The sequence below is a fragment of the Indicator indicator genome, chromosome Z (assembly GCF_027791375.1).
Source record: "Indicator indicator isolate 239-I01 chromosome Z, UM_Iind_1.1, whole genome shotgun sequence".
Lineage (NCBI taxonomy): Eukaryota > Metazoa > Chordata > Aves > Piciformes > Indicatoridae > Indicator > Indicator indicator.
This window is the reverse complement of record NC_072053.1, coordinates 39,348,546-39,368,395: the sequence shown is the minus strand read 5'-3', so window position 1 is coordinate 39,368,395 and position 19,850 is coordinate 39,348,546. Positions and strand designations below refer to the sequence as shown.

At 34.9% G+C, this 19,850-nt stretch overlaps 1 protein-coding gene across 1 annotated transcript in view; it reads left to right on the top strand.

Annotated features, from left to right (window-relative positions):
• The window catches only part of KIAA2026 (KIAA2026 ortholog), a 47,063-nt gene that overhangs the window by 15,969 nt on the left and 11,244 nt on the right, over window positions 1–19,850 (top strand). The window contains exons 4-6 of the mRNA XM_054397573.1: window positions 3,071–3,147; window positions 8,985–9,074; window positions 18,884–18,999. Coding sequence (XP_054253548.1) covers window positions 3,071–3,147; window positions 8,985–9,074; window positions 18,884–18,999 — 283 coding nt within the window. The remainder of the gene's footprint in view (window positions 1–3,070; window positions 3,148–8,984; window positions 9,075–18,883; window positions 19,000–19,850) is intronic.

The window sequence follows — 19,850 nt, the reverse complement described above, 5'->3', positions numbered from 1 at the left end:
ATTGAGTGTGCTCGGAGAGGTACAGCATACTGTGATTCAAAATGTGTCTGACTGCTGTCAGAAACATTACTGCATCTGCTGAAGTAAATCAAGACATTTTAAATAGTCTCTTTGCCTAGGATTATGGGCAAAGGAGTTCTAGCAGACCTTAGTGGAGTGGTTTGAGAAGTTGCCACTCACATCTGATTGCTTGTTCAAGCTTTTGGTGATTTTACCCTCCAGACAGAATCTCTCCGCACCTCAGCCTGGCAGTTGAAGCTGGGTGAGCACACTGTGATGGCATAGCTGAAATGTTTGTGTAGTTATGTTGCATGCGACCAGGCCACTAGCAGTTAGCTGGTAGAGGCTGACATCCCCTAACATTGCTGTTGTTTTTGCTGAATGTGTCAGCTTGTGATCTGAGAATGTAAACTAGCAGATTTCAATAGATTTTTGCTGTGAAAATACAATCCTTGGTTATTTTTATCCAAAGATTTTTCCACGTATGTGAATTGGGATATTCTTAGGTAATAAGTCAATGTGGGAACTGATCACAGGTGCAGCTATATTGGCTGAGAAGTACTAAATAGAGGTTTTCCTTAATCATAATTGTTGTGGGGTTTTTTTCCCTTGAGAAGTTATTAGAGAAATTTTCTTTTTTTCTAAACTTGGGAAATAAGAAATACTATTTTTAGAAAACCGTAGATAATATTTTTAAGAGAGAGATTGTCAGTACTATTGTTGTAACTGCTACTGAATTTCAATTTGATATTTCATAAGCTTGTTACTAAGGTAGAAAATGAGTTGGCCAAAGTTAGTTTGATGCATATATTAATTCTTACCCATTGTGTATCACATTTGTAGTGTTTTTTTATGTTTGGTATGTGATATGTGCCTGCACCATGGGGTATTTGGTGTGAATAGTTACAAACTGGGAAAGAGACTGTGGTAGTGTTCTGTACTGATATATTCTTAGTTCATGGCAGATGTCAGCCTGGGAATTGTGTAAGTCTTACGGTACATATATTTTAGTAGGCATGCTTTATGATAACCCTTATGTCATACTCTTGTGCTCTATTAATTTTTGTTTTATTATTCTTGTTCTGTGTGTTGTCCTGTATCTTCCCAACTGCATGCATTTCAGATGTTGCTGCAAAGGAAGAAATGCTTACTTTGTTCCTAATATTTTTTCCCTCTTTTTCTGATGGAAGTAATGGAGAAAAGAGAATATATTTCTGTTAACTCTTAATTTTTCAAGTACACTGCATCATATGGTACCTGATGCTTAAAATACTCTAGAAAATGTTTGCTGGAAAATATATTGCAAATATTTAAATAAAATTAAAATTTTAGTTTTAATCATATTCAGATCTTTGTTTTTATAAAGAAGCAAGGCCTCATTTTTTTATCCTTTCTGCAGTCAGGGCAACTCGCTGCCTCATTTTTTTTATCCTTTCATGTTCTTGCCAGATAACATTCTTTTACAGGGCTGTATCAAGGAACCACCATATGACCAGACTTGGTTTTGAGTCAAGAAAACTTATACTAGACGTCTGCTTTATTTCTTTAAATTGACAGCACTGTTCTCAGAAGTAGCAATCAGGTTTTTGCTCTACCTGGATTCATAAAACATATTTAAAAAAATATATATTTTTTTGTCTGTTGTCAACATGTTTGTGTTACTGTATAATAAACATGCTTCTCTGTTTAATTGCTGCTTCTGTAACCTGAAGTCTGAGTGCTTATTTTTGATAATTGAGAACTCTTTGAATTTGGTTATGTAGATAGTTTGCAAAATTTCAAGTATTGATTGATTTATTGATTTTTATGTGGTTTGAGTGTATGTGGAGTTTCAAATGCAGATCCTTCAAACCCTCTTTCTTAAGTGTGTTTTGTTTCAGATTCAGGTAAAATACTCAGGAAACTCACAGAGTAATAAAGTGAAATTAGGATTGTGTAATCAACTGAAAATATAAATGCTTAGGCATCTATTAGTAGGAGTATATTTATATATATACACACACACATAATATGTATGCATTTGCACACACAGGCAAGCATCTATTATGAAAAAAATACATGCACTTCCTGCCAATATTTTAACTAATATAAAATCTATCTGTGTTTGTTATTACCAAGTGCCTGTAACAACAAATACCAATTCCTCATATTGTATAAGATCTTTTAAAGTTTTTAATTATATATTAAAAAAAATTCTTACTGTTTAGGACTCCCAAATGTGAGCAAAGAGGTTATCTTAAAAGTGTTGGGTTTGGTCTGAATGAACACGTCAGAAGTGAGCTTGTCTAAATTTGCCATGTGAATGTAGAAATAGTCATATAGGAAACTTCATTATGTTGCATATATGGATTACTAATATTATTGCTTATTTTGAGAAGTATACATGACGTGTGAACCCTGACACTATAGGCAGTAAAACACTTGGCTTACCTTCAAGGAAGTTTTTTATTACTTCCATGTTCTCCTCTAGTGCAGTTGGATGAGAAAGCCGTTATAGAAAGGTGTTTGCTTTCTTCTAAAATGTTACGTTTTGCTACAGATAGAAAAAACGATCACTAATCTGACTTTGGTAACTTCAATATGTTAATTCAAGGATTTCTAGATATTGCTTGTACTTTGAGGGTGGTTTTTACTATAAGATACAGAGATCTCAGGCCCTAACGTGGTTCATTTTACAGTGTCAGAGAACACATCTTACAGGTAAGATGCTGTATTTCTTCAGTTTGCTGCATAAGTTTTGGGTTTTCCTCCTTTTAGAACAATGATCTGAGTGTCTCTTTTACAACTTAAGTTTTTATATGGTGTATCATCATGGGGTTGTTCTTTCTTTCTATTTATTTATTTGTTTGTTTATTTGGTTGGTTGTTTTTCTTACCTCCAAAAAGACTGCCCTATACAGGTATGTGTTTAATGATTGCTTCTGCTGAGTCTCATTCTGATTCAATGTGTTTACATGACTTACTGTCAGCCATCTATTAGTTACAACTTGACTTTCAAGTCTGTATGTAATTTGGGTTTATTAATGAAGTACAACAAATATCATTATGAAGTTTTTCTCTTTTACTCTAAGGAAAAAAATCTGTATCTAAAAAAGCAATCACAAAGAAGAGGAAAAGTGTCACAAAGTCTACCATACCAGAATTTCAGGTAAATTATTTTAATGTTTATTTTAAGCACTTGAAGTCTGCATGTCTGTAAAGTAAACTCTTTAGTTTCCGATAGAGACTTTGGAAATCCTGTTCGAAGATTAATCTTCTTCTTCTAGTTCAAAAGATTTAATCTGATAGGATTTTTTAAAAGCACATTTCACGTTTTCTTCATAGAGAATGTTTTAACGGTTTTTTTATGATGTGCAGCTTGTACACTGTTTCGCACTATATTTTAACATGCCAGATAATTCTGCTTCAGGACAGTACCTGTAAAAACTAAGGGTTATTCATGGAACTGTTAAGGTAGATAAAATTTTCTGGTATAAAAGTACAAGGTATGCACTGTTGTCATTGAATTGAAATCTAGCTTGATTTACTGAAGAACTTGCAAAGCATGTGTAGCCTCTGTGCTCATCTTATTTGCAACTGTTACCCCTTATCAGCATATGGCCTTTAGATCCAAGAGCCCTAAGAAAAGAGTACTAGTTATGATAATGTTGGTTTATGGCAGTGTCACAGAAGTACTTCAGTTCTAAGTCAAAATGTGTGTGTGCATGCTTGCTCCATTTTTTTTCCTTTTCCTCCTCAGAAAGCAAATGTGCTGTTCTGAGCAACAGACATGCTGTATCTGTTTTGTAAAATCCTTACAGTGAATCAATTTATTCCCTAATGATGGTGTGTTTCAGGTGAACTGAGTAGAATTTCTGGTGATAAAGTTGGTTACTAACAGTCAATATTTAGAAAATATTGATATTATATATACATTGACTTTTGCCTGTATTCCAGTGATAGTGGCTAAAATGTTTCTTAGCAGTTTCAAGAATTATGTACAGTGTCTTAAGAATTTTGCTTTCTCAGCACACTACCTGCATGCTGCACACTTAGATTAGAAATTTTTACAGTATTAAGCTACTGCATTTTGGTATTCTGTTTAGCAGACTATCTAAAATAACATTTACCTGACTAATATAAAGTATATTTTTTATACATTTTATCTACATATCTAAGTATAAAATTAACATTATTAAGTTTACCTATGTGAAGTGTTAATTGAAATGTGATAAAATGATTCTGGCTCTTTTGATCAAAGATAGTTTCACCTAGAACACATATAAAGCCTAAGGGCCAGAAAGATGATCTTGTGCTGGAGCACCTGTCCTTTGAAGACAGGCTGACAGAATTGGGGCTGTTCAGCCTGGGGGAGATCTTTTAACTATATTTAAGTGTCTGAAAGGGACCTGCAGGAAGGCTGGGGAAAGACTGTTTAGAAGGGCCTGTAGTGGTAGGATGAGAGCAGTGGCTCTAAGCTGGAGCAGGGTAGATTTACATTGGAGATAAGGAAGAAGTTCTGTACAATGAGAGTGGTGAAATACTGTAAGCAGGTTGTAAAGGGATGTGGTTGAGGCCTCTGGAGACAGAGTTGATGTGGCCCTAGGCAGCCTGATACAGTTGGAGGTGTCCCTGCTTATTGCAAGGGGTTTGGAGAAGATGACATTTAGGGGCCCCTTCCAATCCAATGCAATATTTGAATCTGTGAATTAATATGAATAGTTTAATCTTATTAAGAAACTTCTAAACAATTTAATCTTCCTTTTTCAAGAGGACAGGCAGAACTGGTAAGATTGTAGAAGTATTTGAAAATATTAAAACATTTATATTTGGAGTATTACTAGGATTTTTAGAGCCTATTAATGTATACTTCAATGCTCCACGTTCACAGATAGCCAGAGATCTTGAGTGTATACAGACCCTGTGAGATATGCCAGGGAGGGCACAACCATAAGAATATTGCTATTCATATATAAATACCAATTTTTTTTGAAAGAAAGTAAATGCCATAAGGCACTTTATTTTCATTAGATCCTGTACAGAATTACAATTCTTTTAGCTAAAAATCATAACTTGATATTAAAGAAGAGAACATTAGTAATAATAAATATTTTAATGTGTCTGGTGACCCAAATCACACATTAAAATAAACCATTAAAAAAAATTGGAGGTAATTCTACTTCTTAATCCTAACATTTGTAACACCATATAAATAAACCATAAATCACCTTTTGAGCAAAGCACAGAATCACAAAACATACTGCACACATTTTTCTACTCACTATCATAGCTTGAATATCATGGACAAAGCAGTGAAGGTGTAGGTCAGTGAACATCGCCCCTTTGTTGTGTATGCGATTTCAGACCTTGTATTAATGTCTTATCTGAAAATTGCTTTAAGGAAACCAAGCAGAGTATAACCAGCCAACCAAACAAAAAAACCCCAAACCCCCAAACCAAGTAAAAAGACACAAAAACTATGTCCTGTTTGTAATACGTCAGAATTTATTATTGTGTTTACAGCTTCATAGACCATGTGTTAATTGACCGTTGAGTATTTCCTTCTAAAAGAAATTCTGTTTTCTAAACTTACCATTACTGTTGCTCATTAATGTTTTAAAGAAATTATAGTAATTATATAGCTCTATAGAAGGGACACTAATGTGTTTTTGGGGGGGTTTCTTTTCCAGTTACAAAATACATTTAGTTTTGAAAACAAGTACTTTGTCTCTGGTTTTCCTCCTTTCCCCTCATATATATGCATGTAGCTATATAGACCTACATGTACTGTGTAAGGTAAAAAGCAGCCCATTTTAAGGAACTGGGCTAACTTTGCCTTTTCTGTTTAACCTTTTCTTAATAGTTTCATTTTTTAAGCTAGGGTCTATCAGCAATGAAGGAGCAGGTTCACAGGAAATGAAAGTATAACTTACAATCATTATACATAACCTGAAGTTAAGCACGAGCCCCTATTGTTATGCTAAAGCAATGGCTGAAGTTAAGGGGGCAAGGAGAGAGCATCAGTGATCTGGGGGAGTACACTAGATCTGTATTTATGAATGGATCCACAGATCAGATTTGTTTTTATAATGACAAATAGTTTATCTGTAAGTTCTGGAAAACAGATCACAAGAGAGTCCCAAGTAAGAATAGATCTTGGTCATCCTATCTTTCCTTACAAAAATAAGGGGAGATTTCCTGTCTTTTGTCCTTAAATTTTTAGAAGTCAGTGAGAGATTACTGAGATTCAAGACTGTGTCCTGACAGGAAAGTGTAACACAATGTATTTGTGAGCTTTGCTGGGATACTGAGTATCTGAAGCTTCCATTGTATTCAGTTGAATAATAGTATGCTTATTGCCTGTGAAACTTAAGCCCATATGTAGCAAGCACTGTGCGTGGTGTGAAAGTATCTGTGTTGTTAGCATGTACTTAACTAATTACATGACTTGAACATTAATGGAAATATTTACACCATGAATGTTTAAAACACCATGTAGTGTTCTAGAGAACAGCGACTAATTTTTAACTGCCTTTGATAAGACATAAAGGAAACACTTTTTCTCTTCAGATTCTTATTCTCATGATAGACGATGATAAGGCATGTTTTTAAGAGCAGTATCTGAAACTACCAGTGAGCTATCAAAATGAGACAGTAATTAGGTTGTAGTATTAACACTTTGTTATTTTTTTCCCCTTCATGTTAATTTACCTGTTAAAATACACAAAATGATATAGAAAGACAGTGTTTGCAGAAAACGGAATTACTAAGTTCAGGCAATTAACAACCATGAGCACAGAAAACCAAAACATACACTGGTCTCATTATGAGAAATAGCTAGATTCCATACAGTGAATGAAGAAATATTAAATTATTCATGAACCTTTTTAAAGTTATTTTCAATGAAGTATTGGAATATTTGAAATATTAAATTCATTTTGACAGTAAATCCTCTATACTGAGCTGCTGTTGCCTTCCTTGTTTTACCAATGGGTAACTGACACACAGATATGAGCATCAAATGTACACCTCTTCTGATGAAAATTGTGACTTAAGAGATTTGATTACTTTTCACTTTCACCTCCAGCTCCAAGACAATTAAAAGTTGCAAGTTTACAGGTTTTCCCGTTGGTGTAATTTGGACTGATGCATGTTAACAGTTTTGCAAACTGGACTATTGTGTTTCAAATAACTGCCCTGAAAGTGGGAAACAGGACTCAGACCTATTGAGAACTTCAGTTGCATGGGTTGTCTGATGATACGTAGAAGCTTTTTATAGCAGAGTCAAAGATAGAGTTGATATTTCCAGGATAGCATTCAAGTAAGAATAGTGAAATCATTCCCCTCTTTGCAAACTCTTGCCTTTTTAGAAGTGAGTTCCTAGACAGAAAGTCACCCATTTCTAGCAAATGAAGACTGTATTTGTGTTTGGTTCATAGTTCTGCTTAATCTTTGATTCATAGTCTGCTGAATTAAATGTGTCATATAGGAGAAAATAAAATGCAGTGGTAACATTTAAAAACAGAATTGTCAGGTATATAGTCAAAGGAGTGGATTATAATTGCATAGGGAAAATCTTTGTCAATGCTTTATTGACTTTTGTCAAGGGCTTGATGTAACAAACTTGGACATTTTTGCATTGTAATACATAGATAATACGTCTTTGCAGGCCAGTTGAGAAAAGAAAAGCCAGTATTTGGCTTTCAGTTCCCATCATGTATACTTGGAACTTAAGTGCAGGACAAACATGCAAATTAAATCTAGTCAGAGTTACACATAGTAATGCTACTTTCTGAGTTAAGAGAAAACCTTTTGCAAATTGATTTTACATACATTGTTTACAGCAAAACAATGCCAATTTCCTTATTAATTTGCTATTAAAACCTGATACATATGAACACTGTGAACTCCAGTTTGACTCATTCCAGTTCCCCAGTGCTCTCAGATGTACACAAATGCTATGAAAATAATGGCATGTATGTGTTAGAGGTTTCTGATATGTATATATTTTTGCTAAAAATGTCAGTTCTGTATTTTAATAGTGAAACAAATGGGGTTTTAGTATGAACTTGGCTGCAAATATAAAATTTAATGTGTGATTGAAATAAAATGCTGTGTAATAAAATAATGCATAATTGAAATGAAATGTTATGAATTACTTATTTGGGGAAAAGAATAACAATTAGATGATAAAGCATTTTTGTGTTTTGTTTGTTGTTTTGGGGTTTTTTGGGGTTTGGGTTTTTGTTTGTTTGGGGTTTTTTATGTTTGGATTTTATTTTTCTTAAATTAGTTCAATATGTTCTCAGTAGTAATAAAAACTTTTCAACCAAAGGATGTTCAGAAAGAAGCAAGTCTTAACATATGAAAACCTGAAAGAACCTAACAGCTTAGTAATTTCCAGTTCATTAACTCTTTAATCGCAGTGAATGATGGTAAGCCTCAACATACAGATTAATTTTGTTTGATGATTTTTTCAACTAATAGCATACATATTCTGAAAGGTAAAAGGTAGAAAGTTATTTTTTAAAGACAGGAATAGGAAGAATATAGTAGTTTTTTAATATCATAGATAGATTTGACATTTTCTCTTTCATGAATACTCTATGTAAATGAAATATTCAGGAAGAAGTTGTAATAAGCATTGTTATGTTGTAACCACAGCATAGTCCAAAGTTAGTACGCTTCAATTCACTAAGGAGTTGTTTGGTACTCAAACCTGTTCCAACTCAGTACTGTACTTATGGTAGCTGCCATCCACAGAACTCTTAAGAAAATACCTGCATTTTGAAATGGAAGCTTACAGGCAGAGATATGGTTGATGAGTAAAGTATTTTCTTGCTAGATTTTCTTCCTTTTAAAAAGTCACGGTTTTTTTATATTTAAAAATACTGTAAGAAAATAAAAATCACACTATGTAATAACATGTGCTTTTTAGGTTTTACTTTTCATTGTACGTTATACAAGTCCCACATTACCAAGTATTTGTGTTCGTTTGTTTTTTAGCTTATTTGCACTAATCTTGATGAACTCAGGGACTTAATCACAAAGATTGAGAATGAACTCAAAGATCTGGAGGACATTAAAAAAAAATCGGTATGTGACATTAAAAGCTTTCTCTTCTTTGAGTATAAAACGGTGCCAGTTATTTACTGAGGCCTGTCAACTGAAGATTTTATGCCTGTTCAGGAATTGCATGAAACCTTACAACCTGGAGAATGTAATCTTAATCTTTCCTGTATATAGTGCTCTGTTCACTATGGTTTTGTGATAAGTAAATTCAGTAACTGTATTAACGCTTTTCACTGCCAAAATAAAATGTGGATAGTGGTAATAGCTTGGAAAGAGTAGTTCGTTTCTATTTAAACATGTGACCATTCTTCCTGAGGATAAACTCTTACCCAACAAGCAATTACAGGACAGAGTTCTCACATCTGCCTGGGCATTGCTGATCACATCTTGTAAACTGCCTCTTAACATTGCTAATTAGGATTCCTGTCTCCTTTTGTTTGCAAGTAAGCTATTAAAATTGGGTTTGTTTAATTTTTATTCAAATAAGTCATACAGGAAAACATGCTATCTGGATTGTGATGCCAGATGGAGATACAAATTTTACAGATGTACAATGGATCATTCAGTCTGTGCAGCTGAAAATCTCAAAAGACAAGAGAATCCAACATGTTGGAGTATTGTAGGAGAGAGTGGTTCTCATCAAGTTAGTGCTGGCTTTAAATACATGAATAGCATGCATTTAAATGACCCCCTGTAGCCAGCTCTTTCTCATTACAGTTTCATTTATTAGACCTTTGGTTTGCATTTCTGTAAGCAATACTATTCTAAAACATGGCTTTTTGTGTACCTTGTAAGTTAGGCTGCTGATATCTGCAAATGTCTTTAGCCTCATGCAGAAACACATTATTTAAATAGGAGTGAGACACATGGTAGATGAGAGATAATATTAATATGAATGTGATAGAGAAATTTTGGTGCAGACACAGCATAATAGTTAAAATAACCAAAGGAATAAAAACAGACATAACTGAATTATTTTGTGGCTGCTAAATTGCAAATGGGTTTTATTATAAGATTGTCAAGAAGTTACCATAAAGGCTATGTGAACAATGGAAGAAAAAGGAAAAAAATCAGAGTACACGTCAGCATATCAATGATCTTAGTATGGGTGAGATTTTTATTCTGCTAGTAAAACCATATCAACAAGACTTCAAGGGTAGACAAATGCTTAATATGTCATAATTGCTCTTTGAACTGAAATCTGATAATGTCATTAAGTAATTAAGTTGCATGACTTCAGCAGGAATACTATGTTTAGTTCTAGTCACAGTGTCTTAAAAAAACCCAAACGTTTATGTACAGGGGAGTTAAGATACAACTCATTCAGCTCTCAGAAGCTGTGAGGTAAGGGCAATCTTTCTGTATGCTTGTTTAGAATTATCAGATCATGGTTCTGGGTCTCTGAACACTTGTGGTTAGATATTTCATTCAGAGAAATAAGGCTAGGGTTAATAGCTGAAGAAGTGATGATAAGGAAACAGTACAGTGAATATTTATTTTTAAAAAATTATTACCAGGCAAAGTTCATATTGACTGAAAAAATTGCAAATAGAAAAGTGTTAAATTAGATGAATAGTCAGTAACTTGACTTTCCAAAATGACGTTTGCTTTTACAAAGGAAATCATTAGAAGTCATTAGAGGAAGTGCAGATTTTCATTCTTCAGCTCTGATACAAATGGCAGTGGAATTTTCAGAAGTCAGCCCTTCTGAAGTGCCTAATCTATTAAGTTAAAAACTGTTCTAATTTGATGATAGAAATTTGACCTAATATGAAAGACTGTTTTAATGACGGCGTTTATTTTGATTCTGTTCATAGACTACTTTTTTTTTTTTGACCTGAAGATGATGGCATTACTACTTCATTGTAACTTCATTAATTTTTGTTTGCAGTAGTTTTTAGTTTGCAGCCTGATTTTGTTTTTATGAAACTGTTAAGCTATTCTGAAGAAGATCAGTTTTATGTATTTGACCATTGCATAGCATAGCAGAACATAACTATTTTTTAAATTATTTTTTGTGTAATGTAAAACTGACTCCATATAGTGAACCTCTGGCTCTTTTTGCAGGTACTGTTTTCTGAGCTGACTTTGCAGTAAGCATGTTTATTGTAAAATTAACTGGGTTTTGACAAGGGCAGTTAATTCTAAAATATGTCCTGGTGTTAAAGCATACATGTCTTGGAGAGAAGACAAACATTATTTACTGAAATGCAAGATTTTATTTTGGTAGCACCATAGGATTTGAATAATTTTCTGTAAGTCTGATTGGTAAGTGCGTAGCTGTCTGGGAAATGTAAAAGGACACTGGAGCCCAGGGTTGCCACAGCTGAGTTGAGAAGGTTAAAATGGATAAGGGGCAGTACCTTCCTCCAAAGGAGACTAGACTCTCCTTACAGGAAAAGTCAAGCATATGAAGGGAAGTTACTTAGTTAAAGGATACTATCCAAGTTCATGATTAATTAGGATATGTAAGGAGGTTTTGGTTATATGTGTTTTAATCTGTATTACTATATTAACATAGATCAATGTGCAAAAAAACCCTGTTACAGTCTTAAAAATGTGTGTTTGCACACACATTCACAGGTTTAAACTGCAGTTAAGAGGTTCTTATTCCAATAAATACATAGGACAAAAGAACTACAATATACCTGCTTGAAATCTTGCAGCTGAAACAATTTCAGCTTAGATTCTGTGTTACTAAACATCTTTGTAATCTGTTTTAGCATAATCTTTTTCCATTCGTTGTCCCCAAAACTTTTAGTTTAGTCACTTCCCTGCACCTTTTAAAAACACTGAGATGAGCCTAAATGTTGAATTTTGAGTTGGAAATTTACATGTTTACATCCATGCAGTTTTCTGAGGAGTGATTGAAGCTTTCCTTAAGCCACTTTTTATCATATACATTTCTATAGTTCCAAATGTGAAAGTGTGTATTATGCATCAGCGATACGAATGTGTACTCATACATTTAACCTGGAACTTTTTGTCAGAGAGATACTACTATATATTCAGAATATTTTACAGACCTTAGTTAGTGTTTCATTTTGGAAAAAATATTGAAGGGATTTCTATCAGCACAGTTACAACAAACTGGCTGCTTTTAAGATATTTAGCTGAAGAATAGAGAAATCCTTGTATACCCAGAGTTAAGAAGATGCAAAATTCAGTATATAAAAGGGAGTTAAATTCACAATAGCTTAAAGGATATAACCTTTTCTTTTTTTTTTTTTTTTCCACAGAAGTAGTTTCTTAATGCATTACAGAAGAATAAGTTAGTTAATGTCCGGAGTTCATCTAAAAAGAAGTATGACTGTTCAGTCATACTGGATATTCAACTGTTCCAAGTTAGGTTCCAAGATCATGCTGATGATAAACTTTCTCCTATGTTTTTGTGGGTTATTTTTATACTTAGGATAAATGTATAGATTAATCAATACAATGATGATCATGTAGTAATTTTGCCTAAAGAAAATTAGAACATATGACTAAGTGTCTGAATGAAAAATAATTTCATAACAATGAAATAAATCATTAGATAAAGACATTTGGCAGCAAACATGTATTCCTTTTCTATTTTACTTCATTTGTTTGCAATGTTTAATAAACGGCATGGGATGCCATTTTAGGATATAGCTTGATATGATCAAATACCTAGGTCATGGACATGCAAGCTGTAGGCTTTAAAAAAATAAAGTTTTAAAGCTCATACAAGATATCTTTTCAATAGTTGCTGTTAAATGCTCAAAGGTAAAACGGATTAAATATGTCATTTGCTACAAGTCATTCTTCCTGAACATATTCAGTCACGGTCTTCAAAAAACATCAGTGGGGAGCTGTTGAATGATGTTGCTGAAGGTAAATTACAAGGTACTGAGTTTCAGGAACTTTTACTTAGATAACTCAAAGCATTTTCAAAATAAAACCACTTTCAATTATTGATGAGTTTGTATAGTATGAGTACATAATGTTATCATGCATTCTTATTCAGTCAAAACTGCTATTGAAGTAAGTATCTGAAATACAGGTATTGGGCCCATGAATTGTTAATAAGAACATTTGATACCAAACCATTCTGAATTGAAAAAGTGTTGATTTTTCTTTTAGGTATCTGATGTCCAAAGCAGCTGCAGATCACCAACTCCCTCTCTGTGTGACATCACTAGAAAACACTACCCTGGTGATGTCACACAAACCACAGAACCCCGCTGCAGAATGGAGCAGGCCTATTAAGGGTAAGGTAAGTTTTCTCCCTCCAGCACCACCTGTTTTCAACAATATTGCATCGTTTTATAAGATTTCTGATTTTCTTTATTTTATGTCCCTGAGATATAAAGTAAAGATTAAAGAAAATTTTATAAAACTGCATAATATTGTGGTTGTGTGTGTGTTTTTATTTAAAAACAAAACAAAACTCCCCTGTAAAGTTCAATCCTTACCCCATATATCCATATCCTGGCTCCAGTCTGCTTTGGGGTTCCATCATGAGTATGCCAGAATAGTGAATGTTGGGGCATCATGGAGAGTGGAGTCAGCATTTCCTGGCTGCTCTGGATGTCAGAAACCTTAATTTAAAAGGTAAGTTTTTTTGCTGAGAATATGCTGAATGTCTCTCTGTGTCTATATAGAAACCTTCAGCATATGTCTAAAATGTATTTTTATTGTGTTTGCTTTATGAAAATTTACTTATCGCTTAACACAACTGAAAGTCACATTTTATACTTGTCCTCTCTCTAGGTATTTTTATCTTTTGTTCTGTTATTACCTTACTTTGTTCCCAAAATTAAATAGCATTTTGTGTGTCACTGCCTAGAACAAGATTGTAACCTACTTCTGTTTAGTATCTTAACAATAATTTGGGTGAGAGGATCAAGTGCACCCTCAGTAGGTTTGCAGATGACACAGACCTGGGTGGGAGTGTTCATCTGCTTGAGGGCAGGAAGGCCCTACAGAGAGATCTGGACAGGCTGGATAGATGGGCCAAGGCCATTTGTTTTAGGTTCAGCAAGCCTACGTGCCAGGTCCTTCACTTTGATCTCAACCCCATGCAATGCTACAAGCTTGGAGAAAAGTGGATGGAAAGCTGCACAGAAGAATGTGATCTAGGGGATTGGCCAATAGCTGCTTGAATGTGAATGTGTGTGCCTAGTTGCCAAGAAGGCCAACAGCATCCTGGCCTGGATCAGGAATAGTGTGGCCAGGAAGACTAGGGAAGAGATTATCCCCCTGTACTCAGAGCAGGTGAGGCTGCACCTTGAGTACTGTGTCAGTTTTGGGTCTCTCACTGCAACAAAGACACTGAGGTGCCAGAGCACATCCAAAGGACAGCAAAGCTAGCAAAGGATCTAGAGTATAAGTCTTGGGAGGAGTGGGAGAGTGGACTGTCACTGTTTACCCTGGAGAAGAGTAGGCTGAGAGAGGATGTCATCACTCTCTCCAATTCCCTGAAAGAATGTTGTAGTGAAATGTCAGTTTCTTGCCATGTAGCAAGTTATAGACATGGCCTCAAGTTGTACCAGAGAAGGCACAGTTTGGACACTAGGAAACACTTTTTCTCCAAAATGATTCTCAAGCATTGGAACAGGCTGCCCAGGGAAGTGGTTGCATCATCATCCCTAGAGGTATTTAACAGACATGTAGTCATAGTGCTTAAGAACATGATTTAGTGATGGACTTGGCAGTGTTAGGTTAATGGTTAGACCTTATGATACTAAGAGACTTTTCCAACCTAAATGATTCTGCAGCTCTAGAAGTCAGAGGTACAGAAGCAGTAGTACTGGGAATGTGAATTACAGACCACATAAGAACATAACTTCCAACCCCAACCACAGCAAGGTACTGGACATTTGTGTTTAAATAATGAGTTAGGAATGCAGGCTCTAATCAAACTTAGAATTAGCTCAATAAAAGCAGAGGGGAACAAATGTATTTTTCACACATTTATTACAAGCAAGCTCTTCAGTGACAGAGAATGGTTTTGCCTCTGAGGTACTGTCTTGGGTTGATATAGTTGGATAATTCTAGTACATATCTACTACTAAAATTCTGCTGGATTTTATAAACACCATAAGGCATAAACACATCCAGATCTCCTTTTCTACAGACCTATTATTGACAAGAGGACTGAAATACAGGCCTGCAATTGCTATTCCTTTGTACTAACATTGTCTTTCCACTAAACCACTCCTCATGGAATTTCCTGGACATCTATATTTTGATTACTTTGAGTGGAACACTCATGGCTTCTCTGCTGTGGTCAGTTCCTTCAGTGCCAGATTGTTCCATTCCATTTATTTGTGAATCTCAGAACACATCAGGTCATAGAAGCTTTTGTCTTTCAGCGTAAGGAACCCTGCAGTCAGTGCATGAAAGGGGCATTTGGAGGTCTCCTCACCTTGAAGCACTGTTGTCAGTGCTGCATGACCCAACTAGCAGAGTTCTGAATACAAGAGAGAGTGTTGATTCAACAGCTTCTGTGTACAACCTTTCCCAATGCCATGTGTTTCTGGTGAAAATACAGCATCTTAAGGTCCAGCCTGACCACCTAATTTTCACTTTCTAGATGTTCTCTTGCATTGTATCATTTGGTATTACTGAGAAGAGTTTGCAGCACAGACATTTGTCAAGGCAAATTTGTTATATGTAGAAATTAGCAGGCAGTGTTGTAATGATGTTAGATAAAGTTGTAGCTTTATCAGCAACTCTTTTTTTTTTCTGTCAAAAACGCAAGACTCAGAGAATGAAACTGCTTAGGGAAGATAATGTTAGATTTTGTAGTCTTGTGTCTTAAGGTTATAAACATTTTTTTAAATGTCCCTTGCTTTTTACTATTTTAATATTTAAGGAATAATAGCTCATTTGTCTGCCATCTGTGCTTTGCAAAAACCTTATGTGTTTGCACAATTAAAAAAAAAAACAAACAACAAATGAACCAAAATTATGTAAAAGATAATGATTTCCCCTCCCCCCCCCCCAGTCTTTTTTGGCCCAGATTTGTTCTGTCCTGTTTCTGAGAAAACAAAATTCTTCTCATAATTTAAATTTATGTATGATCACACTAACATGTTTATTGCCAATTCTTAAAACCCAGTAAGAAAAATTAGTAATTCGGATACGGGGAAATAATTACTTTATATTTAAAAAAAAAGAAGTTGCTATAGTATTTGCGTTAAAATGATTTTGCAGCAAATGTGGAGTTTTTCAGATCCTATATCCAGAGGATGCTGTTTAAAAAAAAAAAAAATCAGGGGGCATGGCATTGATTATTTTTCTGCTAATTATTCTGAGCAAGGAGCAAAGTGACTTGTATTTGTTCTTCTTCAATGTGTTAATAGAAGCAGTAAAGGCTTGAAGTCTCCTTCTACAAAGCTTTCTACTTAGGTCTGGTGATTCAATGTGTGATACCCGTATCATTTCAGAGTTTGCTGGTTGACTGATCTTTATCTAGTAAATAAATATTCCTTTTTTCTTCTTAATACAGTAACTTAGCCTTATTTAAAGATATGTCTCAGAAATTAGTTATTTCTTGATGCTTTTACTCTGTTTTTTGTATTTTTTCTAGTACTACGTTTTTGCACATCCTGTTCTTTTCTGTACCAAATGCATGTACAGCATTTCTGTGTCCTGGTAGTAGTGGCATTGTGGATTTTGCCATTTAAATTTTTGTTATAATCCACTAATGCTGCGTAGTATATAAATCCATAGTTTTAAACTGTCTGAAATGCTTTTTATGTCTTGCCAAAGAAGATACATCTGTGCACATAATATTCTTTCATATGTTAACATTGGGAGGTGATGCTAACGCCTTGGTAGGCTATAGTATACACAAGTTCTGTTGCAGCGTGTCAGTGGCAGGTTTTATGCTGCAGTGCACTGCATGTGCAAATGCCACTGGCCACAAATGAAAGAAATGAGAATTCAGTTCACTAACCTGTCTGTGTGCTTACCACTAGCCATTATATGGTAATGTAGCATAATTTCATCCCTAAAATCTTTGCTTTTGTAATATTAATTGAGGAATGAAGGCATAGCTATTACTTCTGTCATGTAAAATGTAAATGAAAGGTAACTTGGTTTTCAAACAAGCATTCAACCTGACTTCTGTATATTGTACATTGGAGACATCTGCTGAAATGTGTACAAAGGAAATATTCCAAAGTCCATAGGAAAAACATTATTGTAGACTGCTGAAAGGCAGCTGTTTCAAGCTTTAACGATCTCATCCTATCCTACATTTCTGGGTGTGCTAGGCCACAGGATGCTGTGAAGGATATGAGCTCTATCCAAAGCTAGATATGTATATGAAGTAAGTAAGTTCCTGAGTCTCTTTACTGTCATATACCCTCTCTGACAAGTCAAGAGATAAAATCTTCATTTACATAAAATACACAGAAATAGTGAAGTGGCAGAAGTAACGGGGGGTTATACTGCATCTGTGTATGGGTGTACTACAACTGTGTCTGGTTCTGGGCTCCTCAGTTCAAGAGAGATGTTGAGGTACTGGAACGTGTCCAGAAAAGGGCAGCAAAGCTGGTGAGGGGCCTGGAACACAAGCCCTGTGAGGAGAGGCTGAGGGAGCTGGGGTTGTTTAGCCTGGAGAAGAGGAGGCTCAGGGGAGACCTCATTGCTGTCTACAACTACCTGAGGGGAGGTTGTAGCCAGGTGGGAGTTTGTCTCTTCTCCCAGGCAACCAGCAGCAGAATGAGGGGACACAGTCTCCAGTTGTGCCAGGGGAGGATATTAGGAGGAAGTTCTTCACAGAGAGAGTGAATGCCCATTGGAATGGGCTGCCCAGGGAGGTGGTGGAGTCGCTGACCCTGGAGATGTTCAAGAGAAGACTGGATGAGGCACTTGGTGCCATGGTCTGGTTAATTGGATAGGGCTGGGTGATAGGTTGGACTGGATGATCTTGGAGGTCTCTTCCAACCTGGTTGATTCTATGAGTCTATGATCTCTTTTTGTAGCTGTTACATATATATTACCTTATTCAGTCTTTTATGTAATAAACTAGAGAATAAAGTTTGGGGAAGAAATACTTAAAAGGGATATCAAAGAGTGTTGAGAGATGTGTTCTGCTCCATTATGGCCACTGGTTGTGCTGTATATATGTATATACACTCTAGTTGTCATTTCTCAGTGTCTTTTTTCCTCATTCAGCCTTTTCAGATCTATTAAAACACAAACATAAGATTACATATATCAGTTTGGGAAAATAAATTATTTTTAATTACAGATATGAGTTAAAGGTATAAAAAGCTTTTATGTTGGAAAACTGGTCTCTACTACAGAGTCTTATTTCATAAAAGACCAATTTGAAAAACTTTTCTTTTAAAAAAATACTTATCTAGAACTTTGACTAAAACACAAAAATGTATTGCAAAATCTATCTGTTTTTTCCCATGAACACTGGGATAGTAGTGAATTTGTTTTGGGAATAATACAAATTAAATCACATTAAAATTTTCCATAAAAATGTATCTCTAACTATTAAAAGTGTGCATACATAGTTCATTTCCTTCAAAGGTCTATGTTAGCCATTAAAGTAATTTTAAACACATGGTGTGTTCCTTCATAGAATTCTGCTTCAGTTTTAAGTTTTTCCTGTAAAAAGTGAGTATTGTTGCAGTATTGCTTTTTTTAAGTAGGATATTATCTCTACTTAGTATTAAAAAACAGTAGAAGTATTGTGTTACAACATGGGAAACTTTACTAATACATTCTTTTAGTTATTTTTCCATGTATGCTGCCCTAGAGAACCAAGATTATTGTAGTACTGGTATTATATTACAAGAGCCAGGTCTAATGCAATGATAAATAAATGGCTTCTTTGCTTGCAGGGAAGATGGTACCACCGGAAGCAAGCGGTAAAGGAATTGCATGGTACGCTGACACGATTGCTTAATGAACTGTTACCATGGGAACCAAAATTAATGAAAGCATTTCAAAGAAACAGGTAATTAGCTTCCCTTTTTTAAACAGTAGTGCATGTTTAAAAATAGACAAAATTCACCTTTTAAAAACTAAATAAGTTAGCTTCTCAAATAAATTAAAACACCTCAAAGTGAGGAATAAGGAACTGGAAGTGCTTTATTTGTGAGAGTTCTGTTCCAGACTTCTGTCTCTAAATAAAGCTGAGTTTAAACCACTACTGGTGTTTCCCCTCTAAAATGCTCTAGAATCCTTAAGCACATCTTAAGTGCTTAATAGTTGTGTCACAATTCTGATAGAATATGTACTGGTATCTATTTGATTAAGAAGTTCTGAAGTCCTTTATGTAAAGAAGATTAGACCAGGATTTCCTAAAATAGCTTGTCATACTACTTGCTGTCTAAAGCTGCCTAAATTTGTTGTTCCACAAAGTAACTTCTAAAACATTGTTTTGAGGTCTTGTAAATTTGAACCTCGTAAATTTGAGATGCATCTGGGATAGGGTGTGTTGCATAAGTGTCAGTGAAATCATGACTGATTTAAATCTTTTAAGAGCAAGTACAAGTAGCAGTGAAGATGATTACCCAGATTATAAATTCTGGAGAGACTGGGTGTTGGCTTGGTGTCATCATTGTGTCTTGAAGGTTGTTTCCGTTGTTGTCTGTAGCCCGTACAGCTGTTCCTACAATCATACCTTTATTTTGCCACACAGATATTGAAAAAGCAAGTAATGATTAGAAGCTTGAACTCTTGTCACAAATCATACATAAAATTAGGCAACTGCTTAAATGTGTTGTGTGTGAAGGAAGCAACTTAGTATGTGCTGCAGAACTACTTTTGAAAAGTGTGAAAGGTATTATGTTTTTAAAATCCCAA